The 27584-nt window shown below is 43.3% G+C and overlaps 1 protein-coding gene across 11 annotated transcripts in view; it reads left to right on the forward strand.

Moving 5' to 3' along the window:
• The window catches only part of SIPA1L2 (signal induced proliferation associated 1 like 2), a 215790-nt gene that overhangs the window by 173778 nt on the left and 14428 nt on the right, over positions 1-27584 (forward strand). For 9 of the 11 annotated variants that reach the window (XM_070492583.1, XM_070492576.1, XM_044758848.2 and 6 more), the window contains 4 exons: positions 6795-7019; positions 11374-11527; positions 13841-14060; positions 21613-21744. In XM_070492583.1, coding sequence (XP_070348684.1) covers positions 6795-7019; positions 11374-11527; positions 13841-14060; positions 21613-21744 — 731 coding nt within the window. The remainder of the gene's footprint in view (positions 1-6794; positions 7020-11373; positions 11528-13840; positions 14061-21612; positions 21745-27584) is intronic. The other 2 variants (XM_044758868.2, XM_070492609.1) reach the window with 1 other exon arrangement.

A 27584-nucleotide genomic window follows, 5' to 3' on the forward strand; every position in this document is an offset into this window, starting at 1 on the left:
CATGAGTCACATGTTTGTGATTTTATTTTCCTTTCTCTTTAAATTTGAGAGAAAACTACACAGATATTAATTGCTCTAGTCAGACCACCTATCTATCTCTCCCAATTCAGTCTGTTCTCAAATCTTTAGGGGAAGCAGCGGCAAGCTAGACAGTCGTCAGGTCATAGTGAGCGGTAATTAGGGACAGCTTCTGCATTGTCTGGGCAGAGTTCCCTGAGATCAAGGCTCATGCTCACTTCTTCTCTGTTCCCAAGGTCTCCTTACAAGAGGCAGGAGACCTTGGGTCTTCTGTATAACAGTGAAGGTGTGTTCAGATTGGCGGTTCAATTTTTTTTAATACAGATGAGCTAAATTTAAAGGAATTATATTCTAAGTATAGATGTTTAATATATAGTTACAAGTAGTTTTCAACTCCTGTTTGACACTTGTCTGTACAATGGTTTTAAAACTCATCATTTGTGATTCCTGCCTTCAGAGACTAGGCAAAGAAATAGGTTTATTCAGGTTTGGCTGTGCACAGAATTTAACTACTGCACACCAACTACCACTGTCATTTTCCTTCATCTCCAAGGCCTTCCTAATTCAACTCTTAGTTACTGTCTGACTTTTCCCCAGAACTCTTCCAAATGCTGAGGACAGAGTCAGATGAACTCATAATGGGAACATCCTCCCAGATACCTCGGGCCGTGGTGGGAGCGTTTCTCCAGATGATGGAGCGTAAGGCAGGTCTGTAGAGTTCACAGTGACAGGCCTTCTGTGCTCCTCACCTCTCCCCTTTCACACAAGCCAAGGGCCCCCTCCCCTTGGACCTGCCCCCCTTCCTCACACAGCCCCCCACTAAGACATAGGGACTTCACAGAGTCTCGGCTTGTAGCCATGATTGACAACCAATATTAAGCCAGTGGGCGGAAAGAAGAGCAGCTATGCTCACCTACTCAAAGCAGCCGTGCAGGTCATTTCGGCTCTCTCCTCTTGATCAAGGCAAAAATGTTATCAGTGGCATCATTACTCTCATTATTGATGTGATTTGATATTCACACAGCAAAGACAGTATTTTGGCTCATGTCATCAAAAGTCCAGAACTATTAAGGTTCTTCTTGACCCAGCAGCTCAAATGATATCACCCAAGACCGTATACCCTCTTTGTTGAAAATGGCAGTGTCACCTGCAGGCCCCCGGTGCTCATGCCCCTCTAGCCACAGGGAGGAAGTGTGGCTCTTCCCTAGTTTCTGCAGATGTTCCTCCCCCAGCCCCAAAATATGTCCTCATGTCTCCTTGGCTTTAATCATTGTGATTAGGGGGGTACCATTGCCTAAGGCAGGCAGGGCCCTCCACTGGGGCCTGGGGTCAGTGCCACCAGGAGTTTCCCCAGAAGAAAATCAAGGTATTGTTTTACCAGGAGAAGAGGGAGCAGATGCCAGACTGGGAAATCCTAAGTGTCCACACATACTTTTCTTCCACTGGGGCCAAAGGAGCCTTGGATATGGAGATTATTTTCAAAATAGATGTTCCTACTATTTTTTACCAATTCTCTTTAATAATTTGACTTAAAATATGTTTAGTGATTAACACCTAAAATACAGGCATACCTCGTTTTATTGCACCTCGCTTTATTGCACTTTGCAGATATTGCGTTTTTTCACAAGACCCTCCACCAGCAAAAAGATTACAACTCCCTAAAGGCTCAGATGATGGTTAGTAGTTTTTAGTAACAAAGTGTTTTTTAATTAAGGTATGTACATTGGTTGTTTTAGACATAATGCTATTGCACACTTAATAGACTACAGTATAGTGTAAACATAACTTTTATATGCACTGGGAAACCAAAAAATTTGCGTGACTCGCTTTATTGCAATATTCACTTTATTGCAGTGGTCTGGAACCAAACCCACAGTATCTCCAGGGTATGCCTGTAATCTTTAAGTATTATCAGTGACTTTGGTTACCTGAATTATTCCTACCTTAATTTCGGGGATAGTTGAAAATTGGCCATACTATAAAAACCATCCTGCTATTTTATAACCTTCTAACGTCCACAGTTTAAAAGATTTGTAAAAAAGCTGATTTCATGATCCCTGTTGGACAAATGTAGTTGGCGTCACAAATAGAGTTTTGTGTTACTAAGAAGGAACGTTTCTGTGGGAACTGCTTTCACAGTGCAGTCATTTATAAACAGAGGTGAGATATTTACAGGGATTTGAAGTAGATTTTCTTGAATACCTTAACCATTCATTAATTTAATTTAGACTGTTAGAAAGTATATAGAAGTGCTAGGTTGAATTTCTGATTGATTTTACTTTTTTTCACCACTTCAACTTGAGTGTGTGCACAGCTGTTGTGGAAATGGTGTGTGTTGAGTGAGTGGAGTCCTTTACCACATGGCTGTCTTTTTCTTGCTATTTTAGTTGGTGGTGACTTTGAAGCTGCATTTCACCTTATGTTGCTCAGTATGAAATTCATTAAATTAAATCTTTTGAATACTTCTTCCTGTCTGTCCCTTGACCTGTGCAGGAGGGCTAAAGAAAACAAGATTTAAAAATTTTTGAACTTAAGTTTTTAGATATTTAAATATTTTTAAGTATTAAATATATTCCTATTTTATATTTAAAGTATCTGTGTGTTGAGGTAAAAGGAGCTGTGCTCATTAGACGAGGGACCAACCTATCAGGTACATTGTGCAGACACTGAGATGCCAGGGCCCAGACCAGCCAGCGTATCTGTGATGATGGCTCTTCAGCCTCAGACCGGCCTCTTGTGATTCAGTTCAAGCTGGCATGCGGTCACCTCGTAGCTGAGGCCCACCACCCAAAGGTCTAGGTGTAACTGATTGTAGCCCAAGTAGCAGAAGAGCAAAGTAAACTCTTTTAGGAGCTGACGTCAGTGCTGACCACCTTGGCTAAAGTCACACCCACCCCCACACACTCTGTGTCCTCATCCCGTGTTTTAATTTCTTCTTAGAACTCACCCCCATCTGAAATCATTTGTGTTTGTGTATCTCCCCCCACAAGAATGTGGCTTATTGCTGGCTTCCCTTCATAGAATGTGTGCATTTCCAGGCTGAAAGGGACCTGGCCTGTCTTGTCCACTTTCTATCCATAGTGCTTAGGTACAGTTCCTTGCACATGGTAGGCATTCAAATGTTTGTTGAATGAAGGAAGGAACTATAAGAAGAGTGCTTGATAAATGCTTATTGATTGAGTTAATAAACTAGAAACTGGACAGCTTAGAGAAGTAGGAGGCACATGGGGTCAACCATTCCCAGTTCCTAGCTTCAGGAGCCCAGATTGATAGATGGCATACTCTTCAGACTCTGTTACTGGTTTCCCACCAGCAAAACCACCACCACCCCCTACCAGCCCCAACACACACACACTTCTTTCCCAACAGCCATCCAGGAATAAAGCAAGTACAGGACTGTGTATATGGTGCAATTCCAGGATTGTATTGAGGAGGGGGAAAGGAAGACTTAAACCTCTTTAAGACAAGCTAAGACGGTGCAAGGAGAAGACTGGAGGTGGCTGGAGGGGCGTGAGCAGGGATGATCCTTTAAGCAGGACAAGCATATATCTAGCCTTCTTTCTCCTGCTGCTCAGTTCTTAATTCAGCACACTCATTTTTCCTTCCTGCAAGGTCAGGGCACTTCGATAAGAGCTCAGAATGCAAAGCAGTATTCATATTAGCCTAACCAAGATTTTGCAAAGTGAAATAAATCAACTGAAAAAAATACAATCTGTGTTCTGGATTCTTCTGTAAATGGCTCCTGAGATTATCTGTTGTTGGCCATTATTCATGTCATCCTACCCTTCTCCTAGTACAAATGATTGGAGCTTTGTAGTGAAACTCTAAAATAAGAACTGTGGTCTAGAAGGAAAGGATTCTTGAAAAGCTTATCGCCAGCATTCTAGGATGTTTACCAGCTTCCGAGAAAACTTTTATAGTGACGTTACTGATGCTAAACACAGAGTTTTGCCATATTGCTTATCAAATGGATTCAGTGAATTTGTTCTTAGAGTTTAACTTTAAAATATTTTGCTATTGGGGTAAAAAACATTTTTAAGCAAGTCTAAAATTAGAAAAATATATTTTATAAAACAAATGGAAAACCACATGGGGTTTGTGACCATGCTATCATTATTCACAACACATTCTCAAAAAGTGTTCAGTTTGGTAGTTCCAGGGGAGCAATGTGAGTAGCTTATGTGTAATTAATATGCAGCATATTAATTACAGCAGACTTTGGGTTCCCTAGGCATTATAAAATATCTCCGGGAGCCAGCCCTGATGGCCTAGTGGTTAAAGTTCGGTGCAGAGCCACACCACACGTCTGTCAATAGCCATGCTGTGGCAGCAGCTCACATAGGAGAACTAAAAGGACTTAACAACTAGAATATGCAACTATGTCCTCGGGCCTTGGGAAGAAAAACGAAAGAGAGGAGGATTGGTAACAAATGTTAGGTCAGGGTGGATCTTTACCAGCAAAAAAAGAAAATCTTAAGGATAATCGAAGACTTTAAAATGCACAATGCCCATGGTAGCTAAAGGCAATGCACAATCCTTGATTGGGCTCTGAATGGGGAAACTAAAGTCATAAGCATTATTGGGACCATTGAGAAATTAGAATATGGACTGTATGTTAGATAATAGTATTGCATTAATCGCCTGATTTCCTGATTGTGGTAATTACATTGTCACTATGAGGGAGAATATCCTTACTCTTAGGAAATGTATACTGAAATATAGTATGATGTCATAAAGTTTGCAACTGATTCTCAAATGGTTCAGAGAGGAATAATGCCGAAGTAGCAAGATAGTAACAATTAATGAACCTAAAGAGGCTATGCATATTATTCTACTATTTTTATACCTTTTCTGTAGCTCTGAAGTTTTCCAAAATAAGTAGCTTAGGGGAAAATACACAGGCCTCCAGAGCCCATTGCCTAGACGTGGAGTTTTTGTGTTAAGAGTTTTCTAACTGGCGTGCACCCCAGTGCACGGAAAGAGTTCATTAGCTCCCTTTCTCTGTGCCTGGTTATTCCTGGCTTATTCCTTGGGTAGCTTTGGACGTGGGAAGGCAGTAAAACCTCATCCACTAGAGCTCACAACTTAGAGTCCAAACTGAGGGAGCCTCCGGTCACACTGAGGAGCACAGACTTACCACCAGCAACCAAGTCACTTCCTAGTGAGGTGTTCGATGTATTTGTTTAGTTTTGTTTTTTAATTTCTTAGATACCACAGTCTCCAACATGTGAAGATCCCAAAATGGGTTCATTTATTTTGTTTCCTTATTTTCTGTTGAACCTCTATCATTTTAATATCCACTTTAATATCATTCTTAACTTTAGACTTTTTTTTTTACTTCCTTCATTTTATGCTCGCTTTATACGTAGGTTTCTCAGTAAAGGTAGGTGCTAATCACAGGTTTCAGAGTAAGATGTTATTTCATCGTACCAGGGAGCTTGCCAAGGAACCCTGTTGTAAACTTTCTCAATAGCCAGGACTGCTGCTTTTTCATATTGGTACAGTAATCCCTGATCTCTATTTTATTCATTTTTCATAAAACATTATATTGTTGATCTTCCTGAATTAAAAAAGATCTTTAGGCTTTTGTCTTTCTGGCTGTGGTCATACAGTCGGTACGGGAGTCCTTCTGGCCTTAAATTAACCACTGACTTAAAAAAATTTTTGTTGTTGTTAGGGATTCCGTGCTTTAAATATTATTTTGTTGCTGTCGTATCACATGACAATCAGAACATCCGTGTAACTACACCAGGTTAACGAATTAGCAGTGCTGTGTCTGAGGATCCCCGCGTGCTACCCAATCACCTCCCGTCTCTTCTCTCCTGCGGTAACCACTAACCTGGCTGGCCTCATGATAGCTATCCCGTCACTTTTCTTTATAGCTTTGCTACTGACATTTATGTTCCTGAACAATGTATTGTTCAGTTTTGCCTGTTGATGAACTTTATTAAAAAAGAGAATCATGCTCAACATATTCTTTGTGACTTGCCTCTTTTTCTCCGTTATGTTTGCGAGATTGACCCAAGCTTTTGCCTGCAGCCTCAGTTCCTTCATTCATGGTGTATTCTGTGTATTCTTTCGTGTTTATTAATTGACCATCCATTCCACTAATGATGATTCAGGTCTCCACTGTTGGGGAGCTGTTCAGATCAGTGCTCCTGTCAACATTGTTATCCCATGTGCAGTGGTTTATCCAGGGCATGTCAGCTGAGGAGCAGAATTGCTGGGTCATACGCTCTGCAGGTGCACACCTCTGCAGATAGTACCTGGACCACTTTCCAAACTGTTTTACACACTTTTCACTCCCACCAGCAGTAGGAGGGTGCCCATTGCTCCAGTTGTGGCCAACGGTGGGCACTTAGTATCAGGCATTCCCATTTTTGCCGGTCTGGTGAGTGGGTTGTGATAACTCTGTTATGTTTGCATTGCTGTTTCCCTGGTGAGCGCTGAAGTTGAGCACCTTCTCTTATGTTTATTCACTCTTTCAGCATTCTCTCCTTTGAAGCATCAGTTTCAGTATGTTGCCCATTCTCCTCTTAGATTTCCCCTACCGTATGTTTAACATCCTTCCGGCCCCAGGCCTACAGCTTGCACGTAAGCATCCTTAGCCTATGGAAAGTGAGACCTTCTGACAAGGTGCATTCTAACGGGCTCACTTTGCCCAATTTTGCCCACAGAGAAGGACAGGAGTAAAGCCGGGTAGCTCAGGGTTTGGCAACATGCCAGCACTGCGGAAATCCGATTGTATGACAGCTTTCGTCTATTTCTCTCTTCAGTGGTTCACACCACTCAGGAAGCCCTTCGGCTCACTGTTCCAAAAATTCCGGCTCTCTGGATACGTCCAAAGTCTATATCGTGTCTCACAGCAGTGGTCAGCAGGTCCCAGGGTCCATGTCCAAGCCCTACCACAGACAAGGGGCAGTGAACAAATATGTCATCGGCTGGAAGAAATCAGAAGGCAGCCCACCACCTGAGGAGTCCGAAGGAACTGAATGTCAGGGGTAAGGAGGCTGGCGCTTCTTCTCTGGGCGACTTCCACGTTTTGGGCATTGACTAAGCAAATGTCTTTTTCCTCCAGCAGAAATGTATTTTCTAAAGAAGAATAATCTGGAAACATCTTTGTAAAACTCTTTACATCTTGGCATTTAAATTTCTCTTTAAAAGGCTTCTTTTTCCTTGATTTTGCATATAAAATTAAAAAAAACTCTGCTCTTTGTTCTTATGTTCCAAAAGCTGCCTGCAATAGAAAAATCATAGTAATGTGCTAGTGATGGTGTGAGTAGAGGGTCTGTAAAGAAACAAGTTCAAGGACAATTTGAGTTCCCACAGTTCCATGTGTGTTTCTTAAAGTTGCTGTGTAAGTGACATCATAAAAGAAAAAACATTTGACCTAATTTTACCATGATTTTGATTCTCTTTCAGTTGTTAGGTTTTATGGGGGCAGCGAGGGAGGGATGTTTTATATCTGTTAGAAAAAGGAAAAGAGAAAAAGTACTGATAACCCAATTTTTAACACGTGTGAAAGCTATAGTGCTAGCTCTTTGAGGAGACAAGTAAAGAAATCACATTTCAGGAATGCAGAGCAAGTCTGGTCAGAGCTCTTTAGCTGTTGGTTTGCTTATTTTTTAAAGGACAGCCTTAAAAATGTCTCGTGCAGTAAGTGATGAGGTCATGGTGATGTGCTGCGTCTGCATGCGTTGGTAGCATCATCCCGTGGGAGAGCTCGCGGCTGCAGTGACTTTCAGGGAGCTCTCCTAGACCTTAAGTTTGATCAATGAACTAGTATCACTTTTTTCCCTTAGAAAATAATCCCACTTCTTAAGTACGGCTAGCATTGATATTCCTTCTAAATTAAAAATCATTTTGCTGCTGCAATTGAACGTGGAATCTTTTTTGTTAAAAAAAACCCTATCATGTCAATGATTACATACAAGTTATTTAGAAGGGAATTTTATGGTAACTACACTTTTTTTTTATCATGAATGCAAATGTTGTAATGATGATGTTGGTAATTCTCATAGTCTTCTGTGTGCCTCATCATTTAGGTTCTGTGAAATCTTTGTAGAAGCGTTTGCACCTCGGTTTCAGCACTCTGTTTCGGTGAAGGACTCTCTCGAAGAGTCGGGAAGAGGGAAAGGAGCCCATGTAGACATTTTTCACTCAGGAGCCCCCAGAGTTTGCGCATTTGGACACATTGGCTTGATGACACCGACTTTCAGTAAAAGAGAGGCAACATGAGGAATATTATGAGAAAGGGGTTTGCCTCTCTGGGTGGGAGAGCAGTTATTCCCTCATCACATGAGGTCAGGGCTGGGATTCGAACCCAGGCCTCGGCCAGGTCTCTCCATGGTGAGCCGTGCCCATCCTGTCAGGTGTGACGGGCACCCCAGGCCTTGCCCAGCTAAGTCAAGTGCGTCTAAAACAAGAAAGCACTCTATTTAATGTGGAAATGATGAATACATACCAATGGCAGTCATACAGGCTACACCAACCATATTTGAAATTTTGTCACAACAGCATTTTTACCAAATCACTGAAAGTTACGCATAGAAAAAGATCAGCCAAGTACAGTGTGTTTGTACCACTGAGAATTAGAGAATACTAGTGTCTCATTGTACACAAAATTTGAAATCACTTGTGCCCTCTAGAAATTTCACATAACTCTGAAACTGCTGGTTATTCTTTAAAATCACTTTGCAGAACCCTCATTGATTATTTTTGTTAATAATACCATCTTATATTCTAAAATGCAGCTAACGAGTTGCTTGTTCGTTTTATGTAGTGAGTGGACTGTGTGCCTTGGGTGTCCTGCAGCTTTGGTCTGTTTCTCTCCTCAGTGGTGCACACCCTCCGGGAAGCCCTTCGGCTCACTGTTCCAGAAATAGTGGGGAGTCTAGACACATCCCTCAGTAGTGGTCAGCACTGTGCTGTTTACCCATGGGAGAAACTGTCCTGGGCATTAGAGATAAAGAGCCAAGTCAGTCCTAGGCCCGTTTTCAGGAATACCCAGTCTGAGGGAGGAGAAAAAGCGTAGAAATTACTAATTGCAGTACTCCATAGCAGTTCCCAGATATGTTATTTCATATATTACATTGGTATCAATTATATTGTAAGAGAACAATGCCCGTCTTTAGCTGTGTCTTTCTTGATTTGTCCTCCTGAGGTCTGATCTTCCTTCCATATTCTCTATTTACCTGTGTTCCTGTCACCAACAGGCTCTGTTCCTGTCTCCTACCTGACGTGTCACATTGCCGTCCCCAGGTCTCACTGGTCCTCCCTTTACTGTGATCACCTCCCTCTGTGTCTTCGGCCTCAGGTGCCATCCTGGGTCCTCAGCCTCTCAGCCCGGGCTGCTGTATGCCACTCCGCCTGCTCTCCGTCCCGACCCCACCTCATCCAGCCGTGGTCCACATCGTACCCAGAATTTTTTTTTCTTATATTCAAAGCATGTTTTCTTCTCTATCTGTGATCTTTCTAAACTCTAGTATCTTCAGGGTAACAGCTCAGCACAGCATGTGCAATCCTTCCTCATTTGTCCTGCACTTACTTGCACGCCCATCTCCATCGCCCTAACCCTGCACTTCCTGGTATCTCTACTTTCACTTTCTCAGTTGAGCAGTTCTGTCTCTGGCCTCTGTGCTTCCGTTCATGTGGTTCCCTCTGCCTAAATGCCCTTCCTGAGTTTCTGAGCCAAGTTTCTGAGGCCAGCCCCCTCCCAAGCTGGGCCCTTCGCTGCACCTCTCTCCCAGCAATGTGACTTCCCACTCACTTGTTCATCCCTGCCCCTACACACACGCACACCCACACCCCAGAGCAGGGTCCCCCAGGAGCACCAGGTCCTGCTCTCCTAGTGACTGGCACAAGTAGACTCTCGCAGCATATTTATTGATACATCATATGGCAGTTTTAATAAAACTAATTTAGCAGAAAGGCTAGTGGTTTTTATTCAAAAACCTAGGGAAACTGGAATAGCACGTTCTAGTAGTAATTATAGGCATTAGATTTTTATCCAAGCAGTTATTCATGAGACCTGGACTTTTTTCCCCTATATCTCACCCAAAGCAAAGGGAGCCTGGAGCTCTGGAGCACCCCCAGCTCCAAGCCTCAGGGTCACAAGTTGGTGCTTCTTGGATGCTTTCTTGTAAAATGTCCATTGTTGTTTTCTCCAAGTGGCATTTGTGCAAAAGCCCCCCAGGGTCTTAGGTTCTTCCCCCATTTTCACATCATGCCATCCCACAAGCCAAGCAAATCTTCAGTTGTGTTTTAAACGTTTTGGAAAGCTCCTCTTCCCAGCCACTGTTGGCTCACGTTCTCAGTCTAGCTGGTGCTTCAAGAACTGAGAAGTGCAGGGAAACCTGACCTGTGTCAGAAGCAAAGCAGGAGCCCTAGAGATTCCAAATCTATCATAGTTAATTTTGAGCATGTCTCTGTGAGTTTCTTCTGATAATTTCCCAGTGAGCTGTCACACTGTGACAAGATAGCCTTGCTTTTGAAATAGAGTCATCCCAGTGGCACGTGACAGTGACATACAGGTTGCCCTCTGTTGCCTGCTGCCTTGGGCCATGGGTTCCTAGGATGTTACACTTCAGGTCACGTGGCACAAGCCTTTCTCCTCCATTGACCACACGGCCGCCGATTGTTCACTGTCTTCCGGAATGTTCCGTTGCTCAGATGGCATTTCCAGAGCACACCTTTTACAAATGGCTCCCCAGTTTTCTGCCTGGCGAAGAGCTGAACACAGTAATTCAGCTAGACAGTCTTCTGTTGTCCATAAAGACATTTTCATTTACTGACAATTAAGGAAGACAGCTGCTTTCTTTATCCAAACAGCTTTGTGAAATTGCTGATAATAAAACGTGCTTGGCCCACGCCTGAATTGATTACTCTTAAACTTCAGGCTCCCCTGGGTGCCTCTGCATTGCCTGGGTGAGATGAGGGGTGTGGATGTCCAGCCGCGAGAAAAAGGCTCTCAGGTTTCAGAGAAACACAAGAGTTCCTTCAAAGGACATTTCATAATCTCTGACAAATCATTGAAACTGTGTTTTCTTACACATAGATTGGGAAAAGAAAAGCACAGCCATATATTAAAAGTTGGCTATATTTTTTCTCATCCAGGACTTTGGGGATCTGATTTTGTTTCTGAATTATTCAGAAATCCAACTTTGCGATTGAGCTCATTTCACAGATGTAAAACGACGTGGGGATCTGGAGCAAATGCAGCAGCAGCGAACTAACTGAATAATAAGAATCGTGTGTACGTGGGCGAGGTCACTGGATTTTCACTCTTAAGGCTGCAGACACTTTACAAACAGGCTGACTGCTCCTCTTAATTTTCCTTCTGGTTCGTTTCAACAGGCTGTACGGTGAAATGGATCTCATGGCCACGGCCGCTCAGCATCAGACTGTGGTGGGAGATGCTGTTTCAGAAGCTCAACACGTTCTGTCAAAAGAAGACTTTCTGAAATTGATGCTCCCTGACAGCCCCTTGGTAGAGGAGGGGAGAAGAAAGGTTAGTGACTTTCGTGGGGCTTTGAAGTTCCCAGAAACACTCGAGAGAAGTCTAAAGAGACTAAAGGTTTCCAGAGCGCTCCTGCATGCATTCTCTCTTGTGACCCTGCCGACCACTCTGTGTGTGGCTGGCCGTTTGCAGTGTTTATTCTGTCAGTAAGCAGAACGAGCCCAGGAGAGGTGAGGAAGGGCAACTTTCCAGCATGGATAGAGAGAGCTAGAATCAGGCAGGCCTGGCCTCAGGTCCCAGCTCCAGCAATGATCAGCTGCATGACTTTGTGCAAGTGGCTTGACCTCTTGGCCTAGTGTCCTCCTCTGAAACAAGGAGATAATATTAAGTGTACCACAGAGTTATAGCAAAGATAAGAAATAACATGGGTGGAGCCTCACACAGCACCTGGACATAAAGGGTGATCAGAAACAGCAGCTGTTAAAATTCACACTACCTGCCTTTTGCTCCAGAACTCTACTCTCTGCTCCAAGCTGTCCTTAGATGTAATCCTGTTCCAGAAATGGGCTGGAGTTAGATAGTATACTGCCTGCCAGGCATTATAAAATGAGTGGTACTTGCATCTTGCCGTATAAACCTCTGCAGTGATCACAAGGGAAGGCCACGCATCAATCTTACGAGCCAACTTCAGGCCGAGGGGCATACCTTCATTCACACTGGGCTTTGATGTGTGTGGTATAAGGTTAGATTACTTGTCATTCTTACTAGTTTTAATTTCATTATTATTACAGTCTCTTAAACCGCTTTGTTAAATAATGGAAAGTATGAAAAGGGACTTACAGGTAATTTAGCCACATCTCCTCTCTTTACAAGTAACTTTAGAGGCCCCAAATGGTGAAATGTGAAGTTCGTATAAATATTTGGTGGCAGAGTCAGAAATGAAATCTAGATCTTCTGCTTTCCAATCCAGCACGCCCTCTTGTCGAAATGAAAAGAAAAAAATCGGGCACTGCCGTATTGACTGTGATCGGGGTAAACAGGAAGGCTTTTTGCTTCTGTCTTCCCTCTAATAAAACAATACTGCAATTAACCTAATTGTGTTCTTAGAATAACACTCTAATTAGATACTACCTCAAAGCCGCTTTAATCTAATGTGCCTGTAATCATGTTCTGAAGAACCTGCCGGTCGTGTGTGAAGACGGAATCCCAGAAGAACTCAATCATAATGAGTCTTTTCTTGTTAACTTGTATCAAATCATGATATGGTAACTGTATAAGCTGGGCACAGACTATTGTACAAAAAGTGCAAATAGCTTTTCTTTTAATAGGAATGAACTTCTCCTTGACATGTGTCTTTTTTTCTTCTAAGACAAATCACCTTCTTTTGATAGTGTAAATTTAACTCTGTAGTCCGCACACATTCCACTCACCATTCATCAGTTGGACAGACTCGACAGAATGGAAGGAACACGTACAATAGAAATATTTTTAGCCTTCTTGCTGCATTCACAAATGTAAATAGCCATTTCTATATTTGTTTGATGTGAACATTCTGGCTTTTACTCTTGTTTGTGTAAAAGGAGTGTGGTTCAGTATGCAGAAGTAGTAGTTAGAGATTCATATTGGACTTAATTTTTCTTGAATATTTGACTCCTTGTTTCTTTAGTAAGAGTTTCCCTTACCCTATCTTCAATTTAACACACTATAATTTTAATGGTTCCTTTAAATCTGGTTATGATCGATTACTCTAACTCAATTTTCAACAATTGTAATAGGCTTTTGTGACTGATACTTTTAAGTGGACAGTAAGATTTTCCTGTACTGATACCATTTTTCTTGAACGTGTTTGTATGGCCTAGAAAGCTACAGTATTCTCAATTAGTTTTATTATTATTTAGATTAAATTGAACTTCACATGCAGTTGATAGCTACAAAAATTGCCTAATATTAAAATGTAGTCATTTCAAATTAAAATCAAGCCAGCACTATGTGTGGTTTTGAATAACCCTTGCTCGAAATGACAACCTTATAGATTTCCAGGAGCTGTCACTGCTGTGAGGTTATGGAGGTTCCATTTAACATTTCAGAATTAATAAAGCTGTACACGTCTAATTCACGATCATGTTTCACAGAATGTCAGAGGAGGAAAACACTCAAATCCGGTAACTGCAAAGCCCTGGTGCATTTGCCTGGCTACCCATGTGCCAGGCTTCGTGCTCCTGAGCTAACCCTTTGTGCCTGCCTAGGGGATGCTCAGAAAAGCTCTCACGGTGGCATGTGAGCCCCCCGGATTTAGTCAGGTAAAGTCCACGCTTTCAGCTCTCTCATGTCTGTTTTCTCCATCCCCCCTGTTTAAACCTCTAGTTTTCGTTCTATGGGAACCTGTCTCCGCGACGGTCACTGTACCGCACCCTCTCTGATGAGAGCATCTGCAGCAATAGGAGGGGCTCTTCCTTTGGCAGTTCCCGGAGTTCCATACTTGACCAGGCCCTGCCCAATGACATTCTGTTCAGCACCACGCCGCCCTACCACAGCACCCTGCCTCCCCGGACGCACCCTGCGCCCAGCATGGGGAGCCTGAGAAGTAAGTACGGGGGGTGGGCACTCTCCTGGGAGCTTCTGGAGCTGGCGGCTGATTGACTAGCTCCTGCCTGGGTGGGCTTTTTAGACTGTTTCCTATGAAGGGGCCGGCGGGGGGGGGTGGTGTTTATTTTTAAAAATATTATCATTGGGTGGTGTGGGATGTTTTTTAGTAATTTTTAAATATGATGAAAACCCCAGAGTGGACATTTTTTACAAGTTAAGCCATATTACCAATTTTGAAGAAAATGAAACATCTATATTAAACATTTTTATCAAGTAAAATGGTGACCTCTTACTATATCTCAGCTATTACATCCATAAAGAAAAATGTCTAAAACCTAACTTGGTAAAGAAAAAACTGTGGTGCAGGGGTGGATGTTCCAGTGGGCAGTACGCAAGGAGGAATGTGGTTTTCTCGCCTTCCATTTCTGTTTCTGCTTGACATCCGAGACCTGGTGACTCGCAAGGTGGCAGTGGCATGAGAAGACCTGGGTCTGAGACTGGCTTTCCTCATGGGTGGTGGCATGTCCTTGTGCTCGTCACTTATATTCTCTGTGTCCAGTTTAGTCCAGTTTACTGGTCGTAGGCTGAATAGATAATTTCTAGATTATTTTCCTTCAAATCCTCAAATCTGATTTTTATATAGTGTCAGTTCCTCATTAATGTGTCAGTGTTTAAGAGTGGTTTTTTTTTTACATTAGCTTTATTTCCTTTTTTCGTAGTTAATTTCTATTGTACAGGAAGAATGGGGATTTAATCAGAAATATATTCATCGTCAGGGTTTTTTTTTTTTTTTTATCACGGAAAGCATTATCTTTAAAACCAATTTGAACTTCGTAATGCACACAGAAGTTCCAGGCTAAATGAAATAAAAGTTCTAATAATGTTTCTAATGTTTAACATAATTGGAAATGAACCTTGTCTCGTAAAATTCTTAATCTATTTCTTTATGTAACATAATATCCTGCCTGTTTTAAAGGATCCATTTGTCTAAATTGAAGAAACCTTTAAACGCCTTGATAATTGTATGAAAGGTCAGACAGACATATTCTAACACCCTAATATTTCTCCAAATGTTTTTCCCTTCTTGAAAATATGTAACTTTGATGTCCTCTTAAAAGCTTTTGTAAAACCAGTAAAACTCTATTTTTTTACAAATGTTATTTCTTTCATTTAAAATGCTTGAAGTGTGACTGTGAAATCTGTGTATTAATGTAATTCTTACATTCCACCCTTCATTTGCTTTCATATGAAAGATACACATTTTTTATCCTCTCTTTTTTTAGTATATATATTTTTTTTAGAGAAAAATTTAACAGAAGGCACAGAGAGTTCCCATAAACCCCCTGTCGCCACACATGGACAACCTCAGCCATTGTCAACATCCCTCGCCGAAGTGGTGCATTTGTTAGATAGAATCCACCAGCCGCCACTGAGACATCATTGTCACTCACAGTCTCGGGTTTACATCAGAGCTTAGTCTAGTGTTGTACGTTCTGTGGGTCTGGACACATATGTGATGACCTGTATCCATCATTATAGTATCATCCAGAATAGTTTCACTGCCCTAAAATCCTCTTTGCTCTGCCTGTTCAACCGTCTCTCCCCCTAACTCCTGGTAACCTCTGACATTTTCACTGTCTCCATAGTTTTGCCTTTTCCAGAATGTCATATAGTTGGAATCATATAGTATGTAGCCTTTTCAGATTGACTTTTTTCACTTAATAAAATGCATTTAAGCTTCCTCCATGTCTTTTTATGGCTTGATATCTAATTTCTTTTTAGCACTGAATAATATTCCGTTGTCTGGATGGACCACAGTGTATCCATTCACCTACTGAAGGACTGCATCCGTTATTAGCATGTTCAAAGTATAAAGGCACAGTTAGAAACAGGCAGGGTACACTATTCACTCTCCAGCTTAAACTTGCCTTACTTGTCTTCATTGTTCACTTCTGTAGGAGAAGCAATGAGTGGTCCTTGCTATTTGCTATTCTCCAGTGCAACCTTGTTGGCAATGTGTCTTCTCCAATTTCTGTACTTTAGAAACTACTCCGAAAAAGTTCTCTAGGTTTGATGGGTGAAATGACAGAATGTAAATAAGGGAGCTGGAAGTAATTTGCATTGATGTGTCTTTCCCTGAAGAATTCCGATTCCTTCCAGCCTACCCATGGGGAGGTTCAGCCTCAAGGATCTAGTCCCCCTTGGGGGACACTAGTTCCTGGGACCCCTGACTCCCACACTCACCTGAGTGGTTCTTACTTTTGTGTCTACTCAAGACAGGTTTTGGCCATCCTTCACTGTCTGTGATTTCTGCTCATTCAGCAGAGCCTCTATGAGAAGATACCACTCTTTGAGGGTATTTCGACATTCTGAAACTGGAACAACCCAGAAATTTGAAGTGTGAGTGCTAATGCCTAGCAGCTGTCTTGTGAGTGAGAACTGAGGCCTATTGGAGGTTGCCCAGTTGTTTCTCGTAGTTTCTCAGAGACATAGCTTCATGTTAAAACTGGGAGTGGAGGTTGCTTAGTTCTGCCGAATCTTGTGGCCCTGGATGGTTAAATAGCTACGGAGACAGAGCTTGGCAAAACCCTCAGAAGACACATGTATTCTTCTTTTAAACTTCAGAACTTGAGTATTGCTAGAAGTATCTGATTTTTAGAGAGAGAATCTCTCACTCGGAGAACTCCTTCAGGTCTCGTTCCTGATTTGGAGTAAAGGTAGCACAGAGAAAGGGTCAGCCAGCCCATCCCTTCACAGACAATTGGAAGACTTCATCACTGCTCCTTTTCTACATGTAATTATTACAGGCACAGGCTTCTTGCTCAGATATTTTTAGCCTTATGTGTCCCAAATGTGAACCTGTCTCACAATCTTTCTTCTCTTGAGAACAAGATCTTAATCCACTCTTGTGAGACAGATACTTAGCAAACACATTTTGGGTGTGATTCATGTCATGATGCGTATCTATTTCCTGTGAAGTCACTGGAATGTGCAGTATCATTATGTCTTCAACTTGGACGTGTAAAAATATGACCTGATCAAGCAATTGAAAATATTTATGAAATGTTTCTGCATGGCATTTAGGGCCTGTTTTTTTTTTTTTTTCTCAGAATTGATGGATTTCAGAATAAACTTTCTTTAGCATCCCAGGCAGAAAAAAAAAATGGGAGTGGCCATTTGAACACACAGTCCACAGGCCAAATAACCAATGATACTGTGTAGCATTCATAGCATCCTTTTCTTCCTTGACCAGTTGGGCACATGGTTCCATTCAGTGCAGTCTCAAGCATTGGCAGGTTCACATGTTTAAAGAGAATTCCTGATTTTTTATGGAAGGGGATCAAAACTTTCCAAGGAATCGTGGAAATCTTCCTATGAGGATAGACGAGCGAAAGTGCTTAAGTTTTGAAAAATAAAAGCAGAGTATTAGCTTATGTGTGTTCTCCTAAGTCGTATAACTTTGACCTAGACACCTCACAAAGGATGCCCCTTGAAGTTAAAAAAAAAGGGGGGTGAGGGGGTTGAGTTTTAGAGTACTAAGAAAAGAAATTAGTATTTTCCTTATAATTTAGTACTCACAGGAGATGCTACAGACTCTAGGTGTAGACTCAGTGGTGTGCGGCATGGGTGACAGGAGCTGGCAGCCAGCAGAAGAGCAGTCCTTGCTTCAGTTGGCATTTGGAGAAGGTGTATGCGGGCCGTCAGAGGCAGGGTTTTGACTGATTCCGTGTGGCACTTCTTTCTATTTTTTCCAATGTTTTCAGTCTCCGCTATAATAAACAAACATCCATTGGTTTCTGGAGAGTAATTGTGAAACCTCAGGTAACTGACCACCAGGAAGTACTTGGCATTTATAACAACGATAAAGTCAGACTCAGTAAAGAGGGTCCCTGTGATTTCAGGTTTTGGATAAACGAACAGGAAGCCACAAGAGCAATGTCCGGGCCAGAGAGCAGGGGCACGGGCCTCACTGCCTGGATGTGAGCCATCTTTCAGCATCCATGAGTCACTTTCTTTTCTGAGTTGGCCAGAAGAGCAGTGTGTGCTCCCGAGGTAACACAGGCTTGGAGGAGCTGGATCTGAAATAACAGGCTTTGATCCCTAAGACAAGTGGTGCCTTTTCTTCCCCATCTGTGAAACTCAGGGAACAATCCAGTTACAGCTGCTGTGGTTTGGCCAAGGGCAGCCGACTGCCCACTGCGTGTACCTTCTCCAGACCCCACGAGACCAGCACCAGCAGGATGCATCTGCTTGTGGACTGGCGTCCTCAGGGGCAGAGCCTGTGTCTTACTTGTCCTTCCATCCCTAGATGCTAATACAGTCCTGGTGGTCCCTGGACTATAGTGGATGCTCAGTAAATGTCATCTGGCTGGTGGCAGTAGTGATACCTAACATCAGTTAAAAGAATGATAAAGGAGTTTGCGTGATTTGGAGTCTCAGGAAAAAAAAAAAAAAAAGATGGTAATTTTTTTTTCCAGCTACATGATTTCTCCAAGCAATGGAAAAATATGTAGGTGCTTTTCATTTTGATAATTCAGAGAGGAATTTAGGCAGCTTTTACTTCGTTTATGGTGACAGTCAGTGGCACTAGGGTCTTCCTGTTTCTGAAGGGTGATGGGTTTAGATTTTAATATGTGCTTTCTCAGAGCTTTTCCACCAGAACTCTGCTCTTCATCCAGCAGCTCCTTCTCGTCCTTTGTCCCGGCAAGTGTCGCCTCCTCAGACAGGCCTCCCCCAAACATGCTGTCAGGCTCCTCAGCCACATCACCCTGTTTTATTTTCTTTGAAAGGCTTGTCACTACTTGTATGTTCTTGTTTATTTGTTTATTGTCTCTTTCCTTGTCACTTGTCATGTAAGCTTCGTGAGAGCATGGTCGTGTCTGTCTTATCCACTGCCGTACCCCATCACTATGCAGACAGTAGTCACTTAATGAATAGATCATCGATAGACGGTTCAGTGGATGGCACTCCAAACGAACTCTAGAGCAAAGGAATCTTCTTCTAATCTTCTGATCATCTTTGCCAGTTCTGTAGTATCAGGTGAACAGACAAAAGGCCCCTTCACAACTGGGGAAGAGAGGGTAAGAGTTGTAATAAAGGAGAAACGTCACAAACTGTATTTCTTCCTTTTGCCCCGTGGTTCTCCATAACAGTTGGAGGAGGTACGGAGGATGCCCTGGGCTTCCCTTTAGTGGGAAAACTTACACCCTGAGATCTTCCCATATCCCAAAGCCTCTGCGCCACTTTGCTGTGGTCTCCGCGTGAGTTGTTTAGAGGGCAGCCAGCAGGGAGACCTGGGGAGCAGGCTGACCTGCCCTGCTGTGTAGATCGCTGGGCCTGCTCACTTGCTCACTCTGGGCATCAGCTTCCCGGCCACCAAGATTCAGGTTTGTGCCTTAGCTCAGTTATAAATGGCCACATATCATGGAACTTCAGGGTGCTCAGGAATAGTCAAAACATTAATTTTAACCAGAAACTGTCAAGTCTCCATTGTCAGTACTCCATTGGGTGTTTGGGGAAGACGGCCCTTTGAGCACACAGCTGCAGGAAGGACAAGGGGGGTTGGGGGGAGCAGGGACATTAGCCTAGCACCTCATCCTCTGAATCAGCACTGTCCACCACGTAGGTTGACCCGTCCCCTCCATTCTCTCGCATTTGTCCCCCTGTCCCCTCTATTGCTTTTTCTCTCTACTTGGCTCCTTTGAGAGCCAGTGAGGAGGATGTGGTCTGCTGGTGTCAGGGAGGAGTAGACAGCACGCAGAATGTGTTAGCTTTGACTCTAGGCTTTACGATGCCAGAGGCTCGGGTGAAGGATTATTTCTTTATAAAGGCCAAAGAAGTCCTCAAGATGGCATCTCTTAGCAAAACATGACTAACAGAGTGTACTCTCTGTAGAAATGTTCATGCACCTGAAGAATTTTCTACTCCCTGATGTTTTCCCCTCCCACTGGGGAAGGAGAGGCAGCGGGCTAGAGGAGTGCCCATGTACACAGGGTTCTGGCCAGCCTGGGCCACCTTCACAGAGCTGAGACACTTTCACCCTCTTCCTGAAGAACCGCTCACATGGGAATCAGTGACCTGAGTAATTGGGCTCCAGAGGAGGTTCAGGAGAGGAGGGAGAGCCGGGGTGCTCACTGTTCCCTCCTCCCAGCCCGCTCCAGCCTGACTGCTTCCGTCTGCTCCTTGTTCAGCTTATCCCTTGGCAAGGACAGAGTACGTCACACTTAGAACAAGCTGGAATGGCTGTTACTTCAAAGAACATGAGCACATGGAGAAGGAGGGTGGTGGGAATGATGGTGACAAAACATCCATTACTGGGTTCCCTTCAGAATGGGGGTTGGGAATAGTTGATGGAATATGGCTACATGTAAACATGCAAGTATTAAAAATAGAAAGTTTGATTGGTTTAGCTGCAGCTGTTAGAGGTCAGCTGAGAGCTGCGTGCAAAGGTGTCAGGAGAGTGAAAGACTGTTCGTGTCCTTCAAGGCCCAAATCACAAACGCTCCATCTTAGTCCAGATGCCAGCATTTCTCGGCTACCGCGAGGGATGTGGGAACAAAAATTACAGGTGCATTTGCTTAATTATGTCCCTTACTTAACTTAATTGCAGGCTCAGACAGCCAGGTGGTCATTATTTTGATTGGTCTAATTAGATGTGTTCACACGCCGCTGCATGCAGTGCTGGGGCAGGCTGAGAAAAGACACGGTCAGAGGAAGTCCAGCTGAAGCCTTTTGAAAATTTGTCCTCAGGTGCATAATGATTTCCTAACAACTAGTGTTATTAATGACATAGACACTTCAAGTCAGTCCTGTGATGAGAGTTTAACGAGAAAAAGAAAGGTGAGCAGTCCATTTGGACAGACAGACAGACACGGGCAGACATTCAGTGCAGGATGGCGAGAGGATTCTGGGTCAGCCAGTGATCGAGCCATTTCAAAGTCAAAAAAGCAGTCCAGCCACCATTTTTGTGCATAGCGTGTAAAACGTTGTCCCCTCTCTTTCTTGGCTGTGAATAACTAACAGGAAGTCTTCCTGTCTTTTTACAAGAACCTGCCTCTCAGGGCATCATGAATTTGTGGTGCTCAGCCTGGGTAACTGTGTTTTCCAAGAAGCTTTTCACACCATCAGGATAGAAAGATCGTGCAAGACTGTCTTTACAGTGGAAGTTTGCGCCACTCCCTGAACAGGAGACATTGCCCCTGAGGAAACCAGGGGTTGATCCCACAGTTAGTCTGACTCAAGTGTACTCAAGAGAAGCCTGCCCCGGAGGAGAACTTCTGTGAGATTCCCATATGTGCCAAGACTCAGTCCTAGGCTCCTTCCATGGGGGCTTTGTTGCTGGCTGACCTATGAGTGAATCTGTAGGTCGTGGCTTTTTCACAAACCTCCGTTCTTCCAGCTGTGTGTCCTTTGGGTAACTGCGGCATAATGTCTCCTGTTTTTACTGGGGACAGGAGATCTTTCACAATCAGTTTCCTGGGCCCCTGTGAGGGGCCAGCTTGTGCCCCGCGCTGTGATCTGACTGACGCTCTGGTTTTGTTTCTGTTTAGATGAGTTCTGGTTCTCCGATGGGTCCTTATCGGATAAGTCCAAGTGCGCAGATCCTGGCCTGATGCCCCTCCCGGACACGGCCACGGGGTTAGATTGGTCCCACCTCGTGGACGCTGCTCGGGCATTTGAAGGTAAAGACGCGCAGCCTCCAGGGCCTGGGGCGACAACGTAGGGAATGTGTTTGCCTGTCTGATCATCGGGGTTAAAGTTTTGGATGCTTTGCGTCACTTTGAGCATGAAAACGAGCAGGAGAAGGCTTGAGCTGCGACTAAGGACATTTCCTTGGGGAGATTGTATCATTTATTGAAATGAGCAATGGGGAAAGTATCCCAAACCTGAATTCCGGTTCAGGCCCCAGCTATGACCTGGGGCAAGTGACTTTTCCTTTGTGACCTCTGTTTTCTTAGGCTGAAATGTAGAGGTGAACATGTAGGACACAAATTGTATCTTTCTCCCAACATGATGAGGCAAGATAGGAGAGGAAGACCCTTCAGAGGTCGAAGCTGCCTGGTTTGACGGGACGAGCACGGAGCCGGAGCCGGGAGTCTGGTGGCTTGGTGTAAATGCAGACTCTGGCATGATCTGCTTGACGTGAGCAAGTCGCTCCCTGTCCGGGCCTCAGCTTCCTCCCCAAACCATGTGGGTCGGTGGGGATGGCTGGGCTGCCTGACCTCAAAGGCCCTTCCTGCTCCATGCCGTCTTCTCTCCCGTTTGTGGCCTTGTGGATGTGGGAGAGTGAAGCTGCTCCGTAGGAAACACGTTTTTTCCACTTGCGGGTAAAGGTGGACACAAACAAGGGAGGCACTTGCTTCCCGTGCATCCTCAGGACCTTAGGTGTGGGTGTAGGGGCACCCAGTGACCCAGGAGTATGACTTTCTGCCACTTGCTGCTGCATATTTTTCCACGATTGTGGCTTCTGCTCCTGGGGTGATGGGCAGAGCTGACAGAGGAGGCGGGATCGTTTGAGTGGCGATCCTGTTTGAGAATCTCCTGTGGGTCTGGGCCACAGCATCCCCGGGGAGTTCCATGGTCACTGCACTCCCCACAGGGAGGGACCACAGACGCCTGAGCAGCCTTCTCTTCTCTCTCACTCCCCCTTTTACTCACCTTCTCAGTCTAGTGGCTCAGCCCTGTCACCTGTGACATCCTGGCCTCAGAAAAGGAAGTTAGAGTCTTGTCCCAGGCATGTCAGATGCACTTTGAAGTCGGGCTGCTGCAGAAGGTGGAGGTCTGCTGCTTTCACAGCCGCTCAGTCGAACAAGCTTCCCTGCGAGTGAGCGAGGCCTTGGGGGATCTGCTCCAGTCTTTGGGGTGGGAGCCTCTGCTCCTGAGCCTGGGAGGTGGGGGGTGAATGCTACTCTCAAGCTAGTTCAGCCCCTGGGGACGGTTAGCTCCCATAGGTAGGAGAGGGAACCTCTGTTGAGAGAAAATTTCTGCAAAGTGAACGGCTCTTCCTGCTGCCTTAATAGAGGGAGCGACACTGCTCTTGGATTTGCTGCTTCACAAAGTACTTGTTCCTTGTGGAAACGTCAGGATGCCCTGTCTGCTCTGCAGTGCAGCCGTCCTTCTCTGACATTACCAGAAGTGGGTTATATATGTAAAAACCCCAGGCCCACAGCCCAGTTCTTGCCTATACTCCCGACACTGGCCTTCATGGGAGCCAGCAGCACCAAAGGGCAGGAATGCTGTTTTTGCTTCTGTCCAGAGCAGCCCAGGCAGGAGGTAACCGCATTTTCTCTGGCATGTTCTTTGCACACTGTCTTCTCTTACTGCCCCAGGAGAAGCTAAGAACATCTATTCTGTCCTCTGCAATGTTCCCCTGCTGCATAAATATTTGCATGGTCCTTACCAGGCTGAATTCTGCTTTATTTACATGTCTGTCTCTTCTTATTGGGTGGTGAGTTTCTCAAGAGAAAGCTGCTTGTTTTATTTATCTGTATTTATCGAGCACATAGCAAGATAACCAGATGAGAAGAGAGTACAGAGGAGTGAGTAGGTATTAAACAGACATGGTGCTCTGCAGCCCTGAGCAGTCCCAGCTCACAGTGGAGTTTTTGACCTCTGAAGTAGAAGGCACACTGGCATAGGCAGAGTGGCTGAATAATCAGTCCAGGAGTTCTGGTCATAAGCACAGCCCTGCTGCTGGGCGGTGGGCCCCTGGACCACTCACAGAAATCACATGACCTGCGCCCTTTGTGCCAACACTGAATGTTCGACAGTAATCCTCTGAGGTACGTGCTTAATTGTCTTGGGCTTCAGTCTTCGTCTATGAAATGGAGACCTTTGCCAGCGAGTCTGTAAGGCTTCCTCTCATCCAAAAGCTCCAGTTCTACAGTTCTGTTCATTAGAGAGTATTTCTGAGCTGAAGTTGGAGTCTAGGTGGGAGGTGGCACCCTCAGGCAAAGGAGCAAAAAGCATGATGGGGAAATTCCAGCTAGCCAGTGCGTCAGGTGCGTGGGTACCTAAGTTCAGCAGAAAGAACGTGGGACTCTTTCTGCCAGGGGAGACTGTGGTTATCTCACCTTTCTGAAGTTTCTAAGCAACATTTATAGGAAATATGAAAAGAGTGGATGGTCATGTAAAAAATTTCAGTAATTTTCAGTTCTGCTCTGTAGGGTAGCATAGCACCTTGGGGCCATAGTGGGCTCAGGAAAATGCAAGAATTTGCAACTCCAGACTTTTGCTAATCAGGCTCCTGTATCAGTGTCAGCTCCACTCCGACAGAGTTGGCGTGAGTGACGGGATGCCATCAATCACCTTAGCACTTCGAAGAGAACTGTCTTCACCTAGCTAACCCAGTTGCCCCTGCTTGTGACTTGATCTTTTTGTAGCAGTTCTCAAACTTGTTTCTGAGCTAGAGTGACATCATAAAGAAAAGATGGTCCAAAGAATCTCCAAGTACCTGTTTAATTGTTACACACTAATAAGGCAGTTTGAGATGCCTTATGAGCTCAGACCCCTCTGGATTAATGCTGTGCCCATGTTTTGACATAAGCAGTCAGCACATCTGAAGACAGGCTTTAGAAAAACAGAGACTGTATCTGCCTCTTGGGTTGAGATACCGTGACCCTCACAGCATCCGATAGTCTAATTCCTCCCGAGCAGATGTGCCGCTCCCCTGTCGATCTGCCTCATTTATGTTCCGTGCTTTGGTCTATGATGCCTTCCCCTTGGTTTAGGAGCTAAAATTGACACTGGACACATGAGTTTAAAAATTTAGATTTTACAATACCATTCAAGAATAGAGCAGAGGCACCAAATTTATCTATTTCAATCATGGTTGCTTAAATATATTTAAACTATAGGGACACAGAACCTAAGGTATATGGTGTTGCTGGGGGTCAGAATCCTCCAGGCGTCCTGTGCACAAGCATTCAGGATGCTCCTTCAAAGTGGAGGAGCATTTCCTTACCGCATTTCTAACCACAAGGCAATGAAAATAGAATTAAGTAACAAAAATAGAAGCAAAACACAAACAAAACACTCTAACCATTTGGAAAATTCTAAATGTTACTCTAATAATAATTGTGCTAGGAAGAATTAAGGAATATAATAAGAGCATTTTTGTCTTTTTTAGTAAGCGATGATGAAAAAGATGCTACCTATTAGAATGTTTGGACTGCAGTCAGAGAGTAGACATTAAACAAGAATGCATTGTTTCAGAAATGTTTATTTTAATTGGAAAAAAAAACATGAAAATTAAGTGTACTTCAAAAAAATTCTGCAAAAGCTATGAAAGAAAACAAAAAAAGAAAGAAATCAAGTAAAATTTTTTTTTTTAAAGATTTTATTTTTTCCTTTTTTTCTCCCCAAAGCCCCCCCACCCCCCCCCGGTACATAGTTGTATATTCTTCGTTGTGGGTGCTTCTAGTTGTGGCATGTGGGACGCTGCCTCAGCGTGGTCTGATGAGCAGTGCCATGTCCGCGCCCAGGATTCGAACCAACGAAACACTGGGCCGCCTGCAGCGGAGCGCGCGAACTTAACCACTCGGCCACGGGGCCAGCCCCAGAAATCAAGTAATTTTTTTATTCCACATAATTATTTTTATTTATTTAGGAATAGATCTGATGACTAAGATAATTAGATACTTCTTGTAAGGAAGTCGGGGGGCAGGCGTAAGGAAGAGTAGAAGGCCAGAGGGCATTGAAAGAGTTGTCCAAGAGTATCCCACAATCCCAATTATCACCTGAAACTCATACATTTACAGCTAAGTGTTTGCGAAGTTTCAAAGGGTCACGATGCCCTTGTATGGTTTTCTTGGAATTCAGAAGAAGCCTTATTGCATAATAGGATTCTTTTGTGATAACACACACAAAAAAGAAAATCACAAGACCGTCTCAGTGATGATGTGAGAAAGCTTCGAGGAAATTCAGTAGTAAATTAAAAAGCCTATTCATTGTTATTGGCAAGAATTTAGCTAGTTTAATAAAAGGAAAACTTAATTATAGTAAGTTAGAGTTGATGAAGTAATTAAAAGTTATGTCAATTTCCCCCAAAAAAGGGTATATCCAGTAGACCTAAGACCTATTTCTAATGAAAGTTAAGACTTGAGAGATGCCTTCAAAGCCTGTAAAGAATATCCACTCTATCCTAAATAGTTGCATAGTACTGAATGGAAAAATGTTTAGGCAGATCCTGTAACTCCAGAAACTAAACAAGGGTATTCTTTCAGACTGTGTCCTTTAATTTTGTACTGAAATCCTTGATATTTAAACAAGCAATGTAAATAAAAAAGGAATAAATTTTGGAGGTAAAAATATAGATATTCTTCTATATCTGGAAAATGTGAAAGACCGAAAAGATATTATTAGAGATTATAAAATAAAGTAACTAAGTAAGCTATCTTAAAGTATATATTTTTATAAGCATCGTTTCAAAGCAATTGTTAATTTCTTCAGTTATCTATTTCTGTGTGACAAACCCAATATTTACGGCTGAAAACAAGAATCATTTATTATGATTCATGATTCTGTGGGTTGACTGGGCTGAGCTGGGTGGTTCTTTTGTTCCCTGTGGTATCGGCCAAGGTCACTCATGCAGTTGTATTCAGCTGGAGCTCAGATGGAACTGGAGCATTAAGGTGATTTCACTCATATGTCTTTGTCTAGAACAGCTGGGTCTGGGTGGACCCCTGTCTCCCCCAGGGTAATTGTACTTCTTCACGTGTGGCTTAAGGAATCAGGAGAACAGAAGCACAAGCTAGATGATTTCTCAAGACCCAGAACATTTTATCCACCACATTCTATTGGACAAAGAAAGTCACAGGCCAGCCCAGATTCCAGGAGTGGGAGATAGACTTCGTCTCTTAGCAGCAGAGGTGGCATGTGCACACAGCCATCTTTACAGACAGTCTTCCACTGTGACAGTAATCAAGGACAACTTAGGTATATCAGCAAGATCAAATTATAAATTCTTTGCGAATTAAGCCATCATTAGAACTATAGTGAGAGAAAGCACTGGACACTTCAATAACTGAAAAGTCCTAATATATGTGAGGATAGGAATGGATAGAAAGCTTACAGTAGAGATGACAGGCCTTCCTGAATTAATTCATAGATTTAGTACAACTTCAATTTAAATATCGAAAGGATATATTAAAGAACTGAATTGTGTTCATTTGGAAAATGGATAAACAATGTTCACCAAAAAGGCTATTACAAATCAATAAAGATAATTAAAACAGCATAATGATAACTCAAAAATAGAAATGAGTCCTTCTGAAGAAAAACAAAGAGCCCAGAATAAAATCTGAATATATTTTAAGAGTTAGATGGGGATGGAATTTATGTAGTCCATTTGGATTTAGGAATTAGAAAAGTCAATTCTAGCAAAAGTGAAGACAGAAAGATTACTGTTTTGGAAGTATGGTAATGCTTTAATTATGGAGGAATGAGAGACCATACAAAATGTAATATGACCAGATAAAAGTATTTAAATATCTAGATCTTTCATGAACTTGAAAGAGAACAT

The sequence above is a fragment of the Equus asinus genome, chromosome 2 (genome assembly GCF_041296235.1).
Source record: "Equus asinus isolate D_3611 breed Donkey chromosome 2, EquAss-T2T_v2, whole genome shotgun sequence".
NCBI lineage: Eukaryota > Metazoa > Chordata > Mammalia > Perissodactyla > Equidae > Equus > Equus asinus.